General features: G+C 42.0%; 9 protein-coding genes across 9 annotated transcripts; 2 read left to right on the top strand and 7 right to left on the bottom strand.

Moving 5' to 3' along the window:
* Window positions 1-869: 869 nt before the first annotated feature.
* On the bottom strand, window positions 870-3,172 carry K450DRAFT_262730 (uncharacterized protein). The gene is made up of 12 exons (XM_051592528.1): window positions 3,077-3,172; window positions 2,995-3,012; window positions 2,800-2,927; window positions 2,630-2,740; window positions 2,504-2,574; window positions 2,388-2,429; window positions 2,271-2,321; window positions 2,008-2,205; window positions 1,858-1,935; window positions 1,724-1,787; window positions 1,249-1,649; window positions 870-1,191 (listed from the first exon to the last, which is right to left on the bottom strand). The coding sequence occupies exons 3-12, from the start codon at window positions 2,853-2,855 to the stop codon at window positions 884-886; spliced, it is 1,380 nt and encodes a 459-aa protein (XP_051440240.1). The 5' UTR covers window positions 2,856-2,927; window positions 2,995-3,012; window positions 3,077-3,172; the 3' UTR covers window positions 870-883.
* K450DRAFT_262726 (uncharacterized protein) lies at window positions 2,757-4,185 on the bottom strand. Its single transcript, XM_051592527.1, has 3 exons — window positions 3,552-4,185; window positions 3,077-3,468; window positions 2,757-3,012 (listed from the first exon to the last, which is right to left on the bottom strand). Exons 1-3 carry the CDS (start codon window positions 4,043-4,045, stop codon window positions 2,987-2,989), a joined length of 912 nt encoding a protein of 303 aa, XP_051440239.1. The 5' UTR covers window positions 4,046-4,185; the 3' UTR covers window positions 2,757-2,986.
* A 16-nt stretch (window positions 4,186-4,201) lies between these two features.
* K450DRAFT_262723 (uncharacterized protein) lies at window positions 4,202-5,909 on the bottom strand. Its single transcript, XM_051592526.1, has 6 exons — window positions 5,805-5,909; window positions 5,444-5,733; window positions 5,232-5,366; window positions 4,938-5,150; window positions 4,677-4,877; window positions 4,202-4,605 (listed from the first exon to the last, which is right to left on the bottom strand). Exons 1-6 carry the CDS (start codon window positions 5,896-5,898, stop codon window positions 4,243-4,245), a joined length of 1,296 nt encoding a protein of 431 aa, XP_051440238.1. The 5' UTR covers window positions 5,899-5,909; the 3' UTR covers window positions 4,202-4,242.
* Window positions 5,910-5,969: 60 nt separating this feature from the next.
* On the bottom strand, window positions 5,970-6,520 carry K450DRAFT_262719 (uncharacterized protein). Its single transcript, XM_051592525.1, has 2 exons — window positions 6,099-6,520; window positions 5,970-6,004 (listed from the first exon to the last, which is right to left on the bottom strand). The coding sequence occupies exons 1-2, from the start codon at window positions 6,241-6,243 to the stop codon at window positions 5,985-5,987; spliced, it is 165 nt and encodes a 54-aa protein (XP_051440237.1). The 5' UTR covers window positions 6,244-6,520; the 3' UTR covers window positions 5,970-5,984.
* A 159-nt stretch (window positions 6,521-6,679) lies between these two features.
* Window positions 6,680-8,178, bottom strand: K450DRAFT_262713 (uncharacterized protein). The gene is made up of 8 exons (XM_051592524.1): window positions 7,951-8,178; window positions 7,822-7,890; window positions 7,622-7,759; window positions 7,476-7,556; window positions 7,367-7,413; window positions 7,131-7,310; window positions 6,992-7,054; window positions 6,680-6,927 (listed from the first exon to the last, which is right to left on the bottom strand). Exons 1-8 carry the CDS (start codon window positions 8,141-8,143, stop codon window positions 6,709-6,711), a joined length of 990 nt encoding a protein of 329 aa, XP_051440236.1. The 5' UTR covers window positions 8,144-8,178; the 3' UTR covers window positions 6,680-6,708.
* Window position 8,179: 1 nt separating this feature from the next.
* Window positions 8,180-10,391, bottom strand: K450DRAFT_262707 (uncharacterized protein). The gene is made up of 3 exons (XM_051592523.1): window positions 10,129-10,391; window positions 9,656-10,060; window positions 8,180-9,570 (listed from the first exon to the last, which is right to left on the bottom strand). The coding sequence occupies exons 1-3, from the start codon at window positions 10,351-10,353 to the stop codon at window positions 8,470-8,472; spliced, it is 1,731 nt and encodes a 576-aa protein (XP_051440235.1). The 5' UTR covers window positions 10,354-10,391; the 3' UTR covers window positions 8,180-8,469.
* Window positions 10,392-10,486: 95 nt separating this feature from the next.
* Window positions 10,487-11,304, top strand: K450DRAFT_262705 (uncharacterized protein; the record flags this gene model as incomplete). The annotated part of the gene is made up of 1 exon (XM_051592522.1): window positions 10,487-11,304. The coding sequence occupies one exon, from the start codon at window positions 10,490-10,492 to the stop codon at window positions 11,114-11,116; it is 627 nt and encodes a 208-aa protein (XP_051440234.1). The 3' UTR covers window positions 11,117-11,304.
* Window positions 11,305-11,657: 353 nt separating this feature from the next.
* K450DRAFT_275805 (uncharacterized protein) lies at window positions 11,658-12,725 on the top strand (the record flags this gene model as incomplete). Its single annotated transcript, XM_051593190.1, has 4 exons — window positions 11,658-11,801; window positions 11,863-11,983; window positions 12,049-12,092; window positions 12,156-12,725. The coding sequence occupies 4 exons, from the start codon at window positions 11,658-11,660 to the stop codon at window positions 12,723-12,725; spliced, it is 879 nt and encodes a 292-aa protein (XP_051440233.1).
* K450DRAFT_262700 (uncharacterized protein) lies at window positions 12,607-14,036 on the bottom strand. Its single transcript, XM_051592521.1, has 5 exons — window positions 13,954-14,036; window positions 13,852-13,893; window positions 13,735-13,777; window positions 13,625-13,662; window positions 12,607-13,546 (listed from the first exon to the last, which is right to left on the bottom strand). The coding sequence occupies exons 1-5, from the start codon at window positions 13,972-13,974 to the stop codon at window positions 12,830-12,832; spliced, it is 861 nt and encodes a 286-aa protein (XP_051440232.1). The 5' UTR covers window positions 13,975-14,036; the 3' UTR covers window positions 12,607-12,829.
* Between the last annotated feature and the right edge of the window lie 8 nt (window positions 14,037-14,044).

Below are 14,044 nucleotides of genomic sequence, written 5' to 3'. Positions count from 1 at the left end.
CCAACGACAACGTATCCTGCCTTGAGAAATTGATCTGCGACCTGTGCGCCGACGTAACCTGTTGCTCCAGTGACTAGAACACGAGCGCCTGCTTGGATTGATGAAACCATATTGCTATGTGAGAGATTATTTGCTTGATTTAAATGTAGAATATATTTTTGATGGAGGGGAAATACGTTGTTTATATATTGGAAGCGAAATCGATGGGTTTTATTAATTTTGGCTGATTGAGACAGTGGCCGTTCTGAGATCAAACCACTAATATTCCATATATGGACGACAGAAGTGATACCATTGCTGACAATGCAAAATCTTGAGTTATTTTCAGCATTTAGTGAAATTCAACGTGGCCTTAGATCGAGATTTTAATCTTCTGATTCACCATCAAGTTCATGGCGTTGAAGAGGATATCTAGCCAAATGAATTGGAACGTCAAAATAGCATCAATCATAGAAATGTAATTTATTATCGAGATATTTGACATCATTTTCTTTGGCATCAGCATAGCTGCCAAGGTTGTTGCAAGCTTAAAGAGTTCACAGTGGACATAGAAGCTACGTAAAGGATTCCTGCAGATAATTGACCAATAAAGGTAATTAGGATAACAAACCCATTTGAAATCATAACATTTACTCCTGCACTGTTTCGCCAATTATCAACACGCGCAGATCGTTTTTTTTTGCATGGGCACAAGGCTAAAGCAAGCACGCCCATTTTCTGTTAGTCCTATAGAACCTGACGAGATATCGTTGATTCGAATACACTATCCATTAGGATATGTTATAGTTTATTGCCGCCGGTTTTCTATGTTACAATGTTCGTCGATTTCAACCCAAAAAAAAAAATGAAAAAATGAAATCGCCAAAATAGCCTTCGGGCTGTGCTATCTGTTTGAACCATTCGGAACGTATTTCCAATGATCCATTTCATAGTTGTTTCCCAGGCTATTACGATCTGATCTCGAGAAAGAATCTTGGGCGTCTGTGGCTTTCGTAGAGTTCTGAGTTGCCCGGCTCGCAGCGGATTTTGGAGAAAATTGCTTTGCTCTAGCCAAGATTCTCCTCCGTTGAAAGGCTCTGGCTTGGTATACTCCGCACTGAAATAGGACAAATAGGACGAGTAGAGCAAGAATGATAAATAAAGGTATTGCAATGCCTTTGTGGCTATCAACCCAGCTTGTGGCAGCATTTGCTGTTGATTTTGTCGTTAGATTTAATTCCAAATAGTCAATATTTTGAACATACTTACTTAAACTACTGTTCGTGCATGTTCCTCCTTGGCAATAGCCTCCATATCCACACTCAGTACCGTTCAAAAATTGACCGGTCAAAATAACACATTGGCTGCTGTCAGTAGGATCGAGACAGTTCAGCTGGCATGTGTTGCTGTTGTAGCTACATGCTTGCGATATATTCATTCTCCCGCCTCGAAGTTGACACTGGCCATCTCTAGAAGTGCATTGGCCAGAAGCGCACTTGAGTGTAGTACTGTTACCACATGATACTCCGTCTGTCAAATGCACGTCGGTAGGACACATCGGCGCGTTACCAGTACAATACTCGGGAATATCACAATCCGATGCAGCTGGCCGGCATATTTCCGTTGACGGCTTATACTTGCAATTGAGGCAACATGCGTCGTTAGAATCACTGAAACATAAGACAAATCTGTATCAGTATAAAGCAACGTGGGGAGCAACGAAGGGGTAGAAACCAACACTTACTCGCAGGTGGCGTTGCCCTTAAACTTGCACGTTCTTCCATTGCAGCAATGGTCATCGATCCCGCCTGGAAACCATATATTAGACTTTTGTAAATGTATATCAATATGAACGTATCAACGGCTTATGTGGCATACCCGAGTCACAGTCTTCCCCTGGTTCGCGAATACCGTTTCCACAGATCGGCTTCGCTTTAGTATTTACATATCCAGGAGCTAATTCAAGGGGGTAAATTGAGTGAGTCAGGAAGGTAAGAAAATGTGTTCAATAAGGGATCTTTTACTTACGACGCAAGCAGTAACCAATACTGAGCATGGAGTTACAAATGTATGACTGCGAACAAGGACTAAATTGTTTCGTTGTTACGTTACTCGTTGGATTCATCAAGTATAGACTATTTGCATTGCAAGTGGTCGAGCTCAAAGGGCAGCACCCGCAATCGCCTTGACAAGGACATGTCGCTGCAGTACAGTCATGTATTGCTCCTGTTATATAATATTCGTCAGAAGCAGAACATATCACACTATGACCAAAATGGAGAATCATGTACCAAATCCATGGCCAATCTCATGGGCAACTACTTTCCATTCTTCTCGAGTAACTTGGAAAAAATTTGGTTGAGTGAACTGAGCAATTGAGTACGGTAGAAAGTCAGGCTCCTACTTACTTGACGACACTCCTGTTCCAGAAACGTATTCATTTCCTCCATCTGCCCAAGAGAAAATAAGTGAGTGAGCCATGCTGTAATCCATGAATACTCACCATCGAGACCGTCATACTCACCTTGTTGTTGAAGGCTAACATCAGTAGTGCATAGTTGTCCTAGCCATGCTATGCCGACCTTGGACCCAGTTCTACAAAGCAAACTTAGCATATGATCGACTAAAAACTGTACATCGATCCACTTACGCGCATTGTGTCAGCAAATGCCACAGACCTGCACCATCGTCACCTTTGCTTCCCCGCCATTGTGAGAAGTCACTTAATCTCATGTTGATGGGATAATTGGTATTGCAAGGTCTATTCCATGTCTCATTAGCTGGTGTAGTAGTCGGACAAGGGGATGACATGATCTTTACTTCAATGAGTCCAAGAGAAACATTGAACGTGCTTTCGTATACCGCCGATGCGGCATTCCAGTCGTTTAAAATTTGATACATTGCATTTGATATTGAATTATAGAATTTAGTGTATGTACAATCGGCAGCTAAAAAGATTTCATATCAAGGTTAATGGCACCTCCTCAACCGTCTGCTCATAGTAAAGCTACTCACCCGCACCCATATAAGCAACTACAATTTGAGGAATCAGAACCCAAAATAAACTTTATACCAAGCTGAAGTAGAATCTGCTTACTGAGTCTCGATGATGGGCAGCCAAAAAGTTGACGTTGGTTGGAATTTACGCCAGGTGGTATTGATTTCGATAATGAGACAAGCCCAGCTTGGCCCAAATGCATATGTTCGCGCAAATCTCGTTTGCTGTATGTCGTGTTTGAGGGTCGGTGGCTCTGCATCTGATTGAAGATCAAATCGTCTGCAGCACACTCGCCATTTTTTGGACGCCAATGACGTTTTTCTAAAGATTCCGTATCCGTACTCCTATATATGATCATGTTGGATGCTGCTTCTCTTGGTGAATGATCATCTGCTCTCTTCGATCTATGATAGTTTTGTTGCGATTTTATATGGTACATTTCATCGTCATGACTGAAAACGCCTTCGAATATAGGGTGTGGAAGGTCATGGCTAGGAACGAAAAAAGGGGGTCATTTAAATTAGTGTCGTTCAGGGCAGGGCATAATCCTAACGTTTGCCACAGATGGACTTACTCCAAGTCATTTCTAACCACTATTCGAGCCCATCCACGGGACATTGCTTCATCTTCCCAAAGATGGTTCAATACACCAATATCAGCTAGTGCGAGCTGTCTGTCGCTGACATGGGGAGGTATCACTACTCCTTTGTATATACGATAGTCGTTTTGTCGCAGTGGCTGGCGATTTAAATTATCGTTATCTAGTACTAAAAATGCGTCGTGGTGGAAAAGGTCTCTATTCGGCTCTAAGTGTAGGTGAAATGTAGTATTGAAAGCCTTGAATCTCAAGCGAAAACTGTCGTCGTGCCGTAACTCTTTGTATGAAGGTCTCAAGTCACGCTTTGACTGAAACCGATGCATTGGAAGGGGTCGATCTACGATCTCTAATACAGGTTCCTCAAGAGCTACAGCTCGCTTTAACCGACTTGGCTGCAGATTGTATGCTAAAGAAAGGATTATTTTTCTGATGTACCGGTGCCTCGAACAGACCATGTGAACTGCTGCCATTTTGGAAATTTACCGTTAGCTTCCGCCATCGCATACAGGCAGTGGAGCCAAAAGCCCAGTAGGACGATCAGCATCTGAGAGCCGGAGGAAATGAGTCTATGGAAGCCAGTGTCTAGCACTAGAAATAGGATGGATAAAAATTAAAGAAAGAAGGGGTGTTGGCATGTTAGGTAATAACTCCATTTTTATTTATAATTTCATTTTACAATCATATCTGCTTTAATTAGACTCAATCGAAGCAAAAGTGCACTGGATGCTCGCTGATATTCCTCTCCAGTGGCAACAGTTCTGTCGAATACAAGCTTTCGTTGATCTTGTTGATGTTCAGAGACGCGAAGAATCTTTTTGTTGCTATCAATTCTAGCTTGGATTTCATTTTCTGCGATCAATTTCGCCAACTCGTCTTCCAAATCTTTTACATTAGTGCTAAACGACTTGGCCATAACGTTCAGATCAATGGCAGAGAACGGCGTAAAGTATTGTACAAGTGCCTTTCTTCGAATCATGCTGAATAAATGTTCCACGTGGGCGCTCAGGTAAATGTCCAAAAGGAAGTCGTTCTACAAGAAATGTAGATATGCTGTCAGCCTTGTATCACCTTTCAATCACAACGAGCAAAATCAAAACTTGCCTTATATTCCTCCAATATTTGAAGACAGGTCCTATACTTGGAGTTGTAGAACGACGTGATTAATTCTCTGATCTGCGGTTCAAGCTCCAAATAATTTCGAAAATTGACGTTATCGATCACTTTGCTTTTCAGTTCTTCACGGTCGAAGGTTGCCAATGCACAAAGACCTCCATAAACAGCAACATCATTGGCAGCTATGATCTAAGACGAGTCACTTAATTAATATCATATCAACGTAGCATGGACAGGAACAGTATTTACCTCATTAAATGAGTTCTCCATGCCAAATGCAACTTCCATGAAGAGCTTTGCAGCATGTTTATACTTGTTTGCATTTGTGCTTTCCAAATGAGCAATCGCCGAACAACATTTTAGCTTGGATATAGTATTAGTCTTGTTGGGAATATCTGACACTGATTCGGCTCGTACTATATAGTTGTGAAGGTAAGAGAATGCCCTTTGCTCCACTCCAACCTGATTTCAGAACCACGCACGCAATGTTAAAAAACGATAAATCAAACGCGATGCGGTAGTGCAACTGTACCATTGCCTTACCTTGATGACATTAAGGCACATTTCGACTACGTGAGAGGAAGAGGCACAATAATCCCTAGTGTACGTGTAACTTCTTTGCGCATTGGCCAATTCTCCACAGCTGTAATAATGATCGCCAAGATCGTTGTGACCCATCTGTGCAAGTTGTTACAAGTCAGTATTCACATTGAGAGAGGAATAGCGTAGAGGCTGCAAAAGAGAAAACCACTAACCCGTATGCTCTCCTTGATCATATTATTTTTGTAATTTCTTAGCTCTGCTTCTAACTTCTCTGCTGTCGCCTTAGCTTGCTTTTGGGTTGTCTGTATCCATTCTTTGTCTACCGGTATTTCAGGTTCATTGCGAGCCTTCAATGCCGCATTCAAACGTATGATAATATGTTCGTACTTGTGCGTGTCAAAGGAGTTTGTTTGTGTTTCAAAAAGAGCTAGCTTGTAAGCTTCAATTTCAAGAGCTGGGCATCGCTCAGCAATGAAACATGCCCGACTGACTTTGGTATGGCCTAGTAATGGATGCCGCCGTCGGACAATGAGGATCATGTTGCCAGAATGTATAACACGTTCACGTACTAACCTCGATAATTGGCAATATATGATTCGAGATCGAGATTGGCTGGTGCTTCAACAGTCAGTATGGTTGACTTCTCCGTCGCTGTAGCTTCAGTCATGGTGATCGTAGTTATAAGGCGATCCAAGGCCCTTGCTGACCACTCCATTTTCCAAGGTCAATTTTTTGGAGCTCCGACAGGGTGGGTTAGTGGCCATTTGCATAACCTGCAGTAAAGACACTGGTTCATCTAAGCTTGCTTGCTTCTTTATCCAAGTTCTGGTTATAAACACCTTTCATATATTATTATTCAATAGTTACCTAAAAGCTTCGGTTTGGCAGCCGGCAGATATAGCATGGCAAGCAGTTGACTGCCGACTAACAGTGCATATTGAGGATTATTTAACTTGCCAAATAAGATTATCATAAGCTTGAGTCTTTTGAACTTCTCTTCCCACCATTCCATTTTATTGATTCAATATACAGCCCAGGCCTTATGCTTCCTGCTTACGACACCCTTTCTACGTCTTTTATCTTGACAACGAGCCCGCGCAGTTTCATTCATGTTTCGTTCCTGAACCGTCAGGCTTTTCCACGGGAAGCTCTTTTCGCATTGGTCCTTTTCAACAGCTTCCTCCTTCCTTTTATTATTTACTCAAATATCTCTTCAGCCTTTCGCCAATCAGCGTCGATATTAAGAGCCTTTCTACCATCGCCCCATGGTTTGTGATTACCCAGGTAACTATAGGCATCTGTATCATCCAAGTCGGAAGTATCCCGACTTCGGTTTAGTCGAAGTTTTCTTGTCAAATGTAAGTTGCGCAGCCATCGATGAATTTGTAACAGATGGCTCGAGCATCGATCTTGAAATGCAATATATACTTGTTTCCTAAATGTGTTGCCTTCAGTAAAATCTCATTTTTGATCATGCTCATATTTTCATCAGAGGAAAAATGTACCTTTTGACTACTGCTTCCAATACAAGATAGTCCAAATCTGCTGTCAGTATGATTTGGTTGCCTGCTTGCACTAAAGCATCATAAGTTTGACATTTTTCCTTCGCGTCCTCTATAGTTGATAAGTCGCATTGAGCGAGAAGTGAGGATTCGTCTAAATGTTTTTTCAAGACCTTGTCAATCGTTTCCTTCACCTTTCAAAACAAATGTCAGCCTGAGGTATCGCTATTTTGTGCATGATAAAGTGGGTTGCCTTACTTTTTGCTCTGTTTTATCAGTGTAGACTAAAATTACTCGGTGGCCCAAGTTGTTCATGATTCTCTAAAATTACATAGTATGTCAGTTCCGGCTTCAGCATACGACATGTAATGTATGAGATCCAGCATGTTTGCCATACCTCAATATTATCAGCAACAAGACTAGCATCTTCAGGATACCATCGGCAATGATGATGATGTTTACCTACGACATACGTAGTGATGGGTGATTCAGTATTCAAAAACTCAGGGGAAGCCAAATTTGCTAGTCGCCGGGTGATGCTTGTTTCATCTTGTTGACCAAGATTCATCAATGGTGCCTAGTGGAACAGGTTAGACGTAGAAAAGAGAGGCTGTTTGTAGTTATCGTTCTTACCGAAATGGTGGTATAGTTCTTTTGGCTTGATAACGGCCCTAGTTTAGCTGGTATTTAAGATCGTCTTAGCGGTTGAACATAAATCACTTTTACTTGCCGGGCAACTCACCTAGTTTTGAAGCCGCTTCATGCTTGGACAATATTACATGGTCGAAATTGATAAAAGGAATATCCGGGAATCCAAGATACACTGATTTTTGAATGAGTGGTGAGTCTACAATTCGACTGATGTGAAGATACTATGCAGGTATCTACCTGAAAACAAGCTTTGCCGATCCTTCGCTTTAATCGACAAAGCTGCAGCTATAGCATCTCGCCCACAAGTTATCAGTATGTCAGGATGTGTGCCGCCTAGATTTTCGCCTTTGTTCGCTAAAAATGAAGGTAGCTGGCCTATAATTGCTAAGGGTGAGACAAAGCGGTTAAACTGATGAAGCTTCCACAAGCACAAATACCTTGCTGGCGTGACCCAGGAAACGTCTCCACCAACAATTTTTGTATAATGACGGGCAAGCCTTGAAAGACTGGAAAGCAAGTAAGAGGTTTGATTCAGTTTGTATGCATTGAACATTGTTAAACCTTACCTCCATTAGGCTTTATTTGCAGAATTTGGAATTGGGCATGTATAAGATCTGCCATTGAGGTGCACTGTTTGTGTGATTCTAGTGATCCATCAGTTACAAGCCATGCGGTTCGTGCTCCAAGCTTTGTGGACAAGTTTCTGGTGGCTAGTCGTAAAGTAACTGGTGCCACTATGCAACGTGTTGATCGAAACATAGCCTGGTGTAGGTTTATTGAAGGAGACAATAAAAAATTGTAGAAAATCCGATTGTCGAAGTGATTTGACTCAGGCGGCTAATTTCTTCCATAGCGTGATGCCAAGCAGACATGGATGGATACATATCTGGAAACTACATCAAAGTGCGGTGGTGTTAAAAACACGTTTATCTAGGTTATCGATTTTAAACTCTAGAAAGATAGCGTAATTATGAAAACCTGAGCCTACTCTACATTTACAACAGTCAGATTGACAGGTTATGGGGAAATGATACAATGATTGTGAAATTGATATTTAGATTTCTTTCTTGGGTGGTGGTGTGCCTTTACATTCTCTCCAATGGCTTCAATCCTAGGAGTCTCAAAGCGTTACCAAGAGTGATTCTAGCGGACCAGTAGAGCAACATGCGAGCCTCTGCGAGCTTTTCCTCAGCTCCCATAACCCAGAGAGATTCGAAAGCACTTGAAACGTCGTGTGAAAGCTTGAAGGCATATGTAACAACATTGCATGGCTCAAGACCATTGGTGAGAGACTTGACAAGGTCAGGGTACTGTCCAACAGTTCTGATCAAGTCCTGAGCAGTTGGTTCGACCAAAAGGCTGATATCGGCATTAGGGTTGATAGGCACACTTGCTTTACGTTCAATAGAGCAAAGACGAGCGTGAGCATATTGCAAGTATGGGCCAGTATCACCTTCGAAACTGAACATGCGTTCCCAATCAAATTCATAATTCTTGATACGACGAGCAGCATTGTCTTGGATCTTGACAGCGGAGATACCGACTTCGTCAGCAACTTGGTCAGGGTGCTCGATTTGAGCATATTTAGCCTCGTTCTTGCGCATAACGTCATGCATCTTTTCCTTGGTCTCTTCCAAAATCTGGTCCAAGAAGACAACGTTACCCTTACGAGTTGACATACCGGTGACCATACCAAAATTGATATGTTGAAGTCTGTCAGCCCATGGGAACTTCATAAGTTCCATGGTCTTGAAGAGCTGCTTCAAGTGAAGATCTTGCTGAGAAGCAACGACGTAAATCATACGATCAAACTTGAACTGTTCGTAACGCTCCATAGCAGCACCGATATCACGAGTGAGGTACAAGGTTGTACCATCCTTCTTTGTAACAACGGTAGAACCCAACTTGTACTTGGACAAGTCAATGATCTTTGCGCCATCGGAATCTTGCAACAAGTTCATTTCGTGCAACATTTCAAGTGCACGTCTCATGCCGTCACCAACTTGGGATTCACCAGAGTAGACATCGTATTCAATGTTGAGGCGGGCATACGTTTCCTTATATTTGACAATGGAAAGATCACGGAAACGACGCCACAATGCAAGTGCTTCTTCATCGCCATCCTCCATGCGCTTGAAATAAGCACGAGCCTCATCGTGAATGGTAGGGTCAGCTTCGGCATCACGCTACATGTATTAATGTGGTCAGTACATCTGAGGTATAACAAGGACGAATCAGGTCAGATCAGATCAAATATGTATGACAGCTTACATTGATGTTGACATAGACATGGAACAAGTGGTTGATGGGATCCTTAATCAGAGCTTCTTCGCTACCATATCGCTCATAACCAACGGCAAGAAGACCGTATTGTTTTCCCCAATCACCAAGGTAGTTCATGGAAATGGTTTTCCAACCATTAGCATCATAAACGTTACGAATGAAGCAACCAATGATGGTAGAACGCAAGTGACCAGCGTGGAATGGCTTAGCAATGTTGGGCGAAGAGTATTCGACAACGACGGTTTTGCCTTGGCCAGAATCATTTCTACCATAGTTTTCCTTTTGCTCGGATATAATTTTGAAGACATTGTTATAGAGTTTGGAAGCGTTGACCTTGAAGTTCATAAAGATGGCTTCGGATGTGACAGCGACAATGTCATCGTCCGTTTCGATCTGTAAACGCGAAAGTTCAGCATTTCGAGTGGAGGTTCATAAAGTTGTCAATATATTCCTATTCCCACCTTTCCGGCCCACTCCTTTGCTAAGGCAGCAGGATTTCCTTTGACGCGCAATTTAGGCACAGCAATGGCAAAGTCACCGTGGTCCGAGGATCGAGGGGCTTCCAATGACTTATAAATCAAAGTGGCATCGGCACCAGAGATAGCAGACACCTTCTCGGCAATGATAACTTTGAAGCCATCCAAAGGATTGAGCTTTGAATTGGATTCTTCAATACTGACAGCCATAGCTTAATAAATGTGAATTGACAAAGGCTCAAAAAAAATTTGTTAGATTTTTTTTTTATTATGATACGGTTTCGGAGTATGAAAAGTAGATGAGCTGTCATGTTTGGTCACTCATTCTTTTTGTTTTTGCTGGGGAATGTTTTGTAGAAAACTGGGCCTTGATGAGCTTCCTTTCATTCTTATGGAACGATCCTCTTCATTTTTGGATGCTTACAGAGTTCAAGTCAATAAATCTGCTATCATCGTAGGATGCGTGGTGGCTGGTTTGTCGGTATTCGTACTGATCATCTTAATCATGCTTGCCGCAAGAAGGTATCGAACCAAAAACGATAATGAGTCACAGCAAAGCCTGAAGACAGAAGAAACCGCAGTAGAACCACCACAATTGCCACAGCCGTCTGTAGATCTTCAAATGTCACAAAGAGCTCCCGACATAATATCTCAACTCCCTGCAGCCAGTAACGCTTTGTCCAACTCCCATTTACTCCGCAGCGTATCAAGATTGCCGTCTATACTATTGCGATCTACCTCTCTATTTTCGGTTACCACAGCCAAGTCCAATATAACCGCCCTGGACTATAAAGAGCCAGAAAATAAGCGACATTCTAGGTTAAAAGCATTTTACCTCCATCCTGCCGAAGTGCCTAACTGGATCGCTGGCTCACCATTAGTACGATCGCGACAGTCTCTCTTTGATAACTTGAGAGTGGCCACCCAGAATCAGCCTGAGAATAATAGCAAAGAACAATCCAATGTTGTTTGAAGCTGTATATCGCAATCAGATCTTTCAGTAAAGCAATCCTGCTCATCATACGCTCATATAACTACCTATTACCTGATTGAAGACTGACCGCGCATAACTGTTATCACATTCACCCTCTCAATACGATCAAGACACTATTGTATTTTGATCATCAAAATCATCCACATCTCATTCAATAAAATATTTACCCAAATATGCTTGTTTTTTGCATTCCAAACCACACAAATGTTTTAGACATCAACCAATGAGGATAGGAAGAAAATTAAGCAAGTTGGTATGATTGACCAATGTAAGCTGTAGTAGATTGTACCAGGTAAAGAGTGGACAAATCACACTAGAGTATCTAGTCTGACAGGATATGCAGTTTTATTCCTGCAGCGTCTTTTTGATACGTTGGATATACCCACACTGAAAAGATATAAGAGGTTTCGTAAAAAGCTACCGCACATCTAGGAAAAAAATTACTAGTCTTTACCACTACATTAATACACTCTCATCATCCTACTTGGAATCCTAAAGCTTATACCAGCACACGATATTAATGTCAACCTTTATGCAATCAGAAGAAGAGCGTACAAATGAAAGTGAAGCGGAAACCGTTGTTGATCTGAGTCTGGCTGATGTGCTCGAAGACGAGAAGGTCAAAGAGAAGTATCATTCACAATGGAATTTGTGGCGGTCACAGGTAGGTATATTAATTCAATATCAAGAAGATCAACATTTCGTTCACTGAATGTCTTTTCTAGTACAGAGAATTTTTTGCCGAGTTCTTCGCAACGCTATTAATGGTACTGTTGGGAAATGCTACCGTTGCTGCTGACGTGTTTTCCGACAATAAACTTAGGTTGTTTCCCAGTCTTGGTTATGGTAAGTCTCCGGGATAATGTAGGAATTGCTTGCCCGCCTAGTGATAATTAATGTGTTCTGCTTAGGGCTAGCTGTTACAATGGCAATCTACGTTGCTGGGGATATTTCGGTATGTATAATGATAGTCATTTGAAATTTTCTTGTCGAACAAAATCTAATTCATGGCCTCAAGGGAGCACACTTAAATCCTGCAATGACATTTTGTCTCTATTTATTTCGAAACTTCCCTCTACGGAAAGTCCCTATGTTTACTCTGGCGCAAGTCCTTGGTTCTTTCTGTGCTGCAGCTATTTTATATGTCAACATATCCCCTGATCTAGACCAACTGGATGGCGGTGTTCGACAAGTCTTAGGACAGAATGAGACCTTAAGGATCTTTGCCACCGCACCAGGAACGAGTGTTGATACTTTACGAGCAATTGGCACGGAGACTGCATGCAGTGCTATCTTACTGTTTATAAACTTTGCTATATTGGATCGCTTAGATGTCTCCATCAGAGCTTTACAGCCAATGTTAGTTGGCATATTGGTCATGCTCATCTCGTTAGGCATGGGCGTAAATACAGGACCATCGATGAACCCAGCCAGAGACTTCGGTCCACGATTATTCACCGCCTTTGCTGGCTGGGGGCTACAGGTCTTTACGTCAAACAATTATTATTTTTGGATACCAAGCATCATACCGTTTATTGGAGGTTTCATAGGAGCACTTCTTTATTACCTCTTCTTGGATGGAAGATAACCTTATGGCGAAGTAAAAAGTAGTTTTTACTCTGCAAGATACCACAGGGGCCATCTCCGATTGTACTATTGTTCCATTGTTCTACATTTCGATGGTTTCTATACCTATTTCTTTCCGAACCATCCGCTGGACTTCTTGTCGCCGCCGCTATCAGGGACTGTAACGATAATTCGCCGGCCAGCTTCATTTTCCTCAACTGTGACATGGACACGGCCACCTTCAGTGACATCGTCGTTTTCGTTCAATTTGGCGACATGATTGACAACCTTGCGTTCTACTTCATACTTGATACTTCTAGCGCCGTAGCGTATGTTGTACCCTTCTACCAATACATCGACAACTTCAGGGCTCCATGTCAATGTGATATTGTGTCGTTTTTTGGCCTTTTCCGCCCATCGCATCAATTCTCTGGATGTAATCTCCTTTAATTCCTTTTGATCGAATGGCAAGAAGAATAGAACTTCATTGATGCGTCCCAGAAACTCGTCTCTTCCAAAATGATCATATAGAATGGGATAAATAACCCGGTCAATAAATCGTCTTGATAATGTGATGTCGCCATCTTTTGAATCGGATTTCACTTCATCGGCTGCCACGCGAGCTTGTTTGGCATCTTCACTGTTCATTCCTGTACTTTGGGAGTCGTGATCGGTTGTTGCTTCAAGACGTAACAATTCTGCTTCGTCAGCAATTTGATGTTGTGCCAGATTGGATGTCATGACAAATATAGCGTCTTTGCATTCCACAGTGGTGCCTTTCCCGTCAGTAATACGGCCTTCATCAAACAATTGAAGCATGATTGTCAACACATCAGGATGCGCCTGAAAGATACAATTTTGTTAGCTCACCGATCTCTAGAATAGGTTCGACCATATCAAGTACTGAGAAATGATGATTACCTTTTCAACTTCATCCAAAAGTACAATGGCGTTCGGACCTATGTATCGAAGTGTCATATATTTGTTAGTTTGAATCCTACCTCCTCTACTACTGCAATGTAACTTCTTACAGTCTTTAAGTTTCTCAGTCAACTGTCCGCCCTCTTCAAACCCCTTTTTGATGACATCAAAAAGAATTAGTGAGAATGAGAGAATAAAGCGCATTTGATGTGATGACAGTAGCTTACCACATATCCAGGCGGGGACCCAATGAACCGCGACACATCATGCTATACTCAGATTAGTCATTTTAGCAGCACTACGTATAAACATATCCTTCTTAGGATTACCTTATGCTGGAACTCGCTCATATCGATTCTGATAAATCCTTTGTCTATATTCTTTCCGTGTAGATGTGTTGCAAGTGCTAATAAGACATTG

This window comes from Umbelopsis ramanniana (assembly GCF_025399195.1).
Source record: "Umbelopsis ramanniana AG unplaced genomic scaffold K450scaffold_100, whole genome shotgun sequence".
Classification (NCBI taxonomy): Eukaryota; Fungi; Mucoromycota; class Umbelopsidomycetes; order Umbelopsidales; family Umbelopsidaceae; genus Umbelopsis; species Umbelopsis ramanniana.
Note: the sequence above shows the minus strand (reverse complement) of the source record. Positions and strands in the feature narration are given on the sequence as shown.

Excerpts from the sequence above, each read along its gene's own strand:
- K450DRAFT_262730 (XM_051592528.1), bottom strand. The coding sequence starts at position 2,855 with ATGCCGCATCGGCGGTATACGAAAGCACGTTCAATGTTTCTCTTGGAC. Across the intron at positions 2,741-2,799 it reads TTTCTCTTGGACTCATTGAA|ACCTTGCAATACCAATTATC; the intron begins GTAAAGATCATG and ends GACATGGAATAG. Across the intron at positions 1,788-1,857 it reads AGGGGAAGACTGTGACTCGG|GCGGGATCGATGACCATTGC; the intron begins GTATGCCACATA and ends TATGGTTTCCAG.
- K450DRAFT_262726 (XM_051592527.1), bottom strand. The coding sequence starts at position 4,045 with ATGGCAGCAGTTCACATGGTCTGTTCGAGGCACCGGTACATCAGAAAA. Across the intron at positions 3,469-3,551 it reads GTGGTTAGAAATGACTTGGA|CCATGACCTTCCACACCCTA; the intron begins GTAAGTCCATCT and ends TTTCGTTCCTAG. Across the intron at positions 3,013-3,076 it reads CTGCCCATCATCGAGACTCA|TTGCTTATATGGGTGCGGGT; the intron begins GTAAGCAGATTC and ends CTCAAATTGTAG.
- K450DRAFT_262723 (XM_051592526.1), bottom strand. The coding sequence starts at position 5,898 with ATGACTGAAGCTACAGCGACGGAGAAGTCAACCATACTGACTGTTGAA. Across the intron at positions 5,734-5,804 it reads ATATATTGCCAATTATCGAG|GCCATACCAAAGTCAGTCGG; the intron begins GTTAGTACGTGA and ends ATCCATTACTAG. Across the intron at positions 5,367-5,443 it reads TGATCAAGGAGAGCATACGG|ATGGGTCACAACGATCTTGG; the intron begins GTTAGTGGTTTT and ends CAACTTGCACAG.
- K450DRAFT_262719 (XM_051592525.1), bottom strand. The coding sequence starts at position 6,243 with ATGGAATGGTGGGAAGAGAAGTTCAAAAGACTCAAGCTTATGATAATC. Across the intron at positions 6,005-6,098 it reads TGCCAAACCGAAGCTTTTAG|GTTATGCAAATGGCCACTAA; the intron begins GTAACTATTGAA and ends TCTTTACTGCAG.
- K450DRAFT_262713 (XM_051592524.1), bottom strand. The coding sequence starts at position 8,143 with ATGTTTCGATCAACACGTTGCATAGTGGCACCAGTTACTTTACGACTA. Across the intron at positions 7,557-7,621 it reads TCGGCAAAGCTTGTTTTCAG|TGTATCTTGGATTCCCGGAT; the intron begins GTAGATACCTGC and ends TTCAAAAATCAG. Across the intron at positions 6,928-6,991 it reads CTGATAAAACAGAGCAAAAA|GTGAAGGAAACGATTGACAA; the intron begins GTAAGGCAACCC and ends TTGTTTTGAAAG.
- K450DRAFT_262707 (XM_051592523.1), bottom strand. The coding sequence starts at position 10,353 with ATGGCTGTCAGTATTGAAGAATCCAATTCAAAGCTCAATCCTTTGGAT. Across the intron at positions 10,061-10,128 it reads CAAAGGAGTGGGCCGGAAAG|ATCGAAACGGACGATGACAT; the intron begins GTGGGAATAGGA and ends TCGCGTTTACAG. Across the intron at positions 9,571-9,655 it reads ATGTCTATGTCAACATCAAT|CGTGATGCCGAAGCTGACCC; the intron begins GTAAGCTGTCAT and ends TAATACATGTAG.
- K450DRAFT_262700 (XM_051592521.1), bottom strand. The coding sequence starts at position 13,974 with ATGAGCGAGTTCCAGCATAAG. Across the intron at positions 13,894-13,953 it reads TGAGCGAGTTCCAGCATAAG|CATGATGTGTCGCGGTTCAT; the intron begins GTAATCCTAAGA and ends ATCTGAGTATAG. Across the intron at positions 13,547-13,624 it reads TTTTGGATGAAGTTGAAAAG|GCGCATCCTGATGTGTTGAC; the intron begins GTAATCATCATT and ends TGTATCTTTCAG.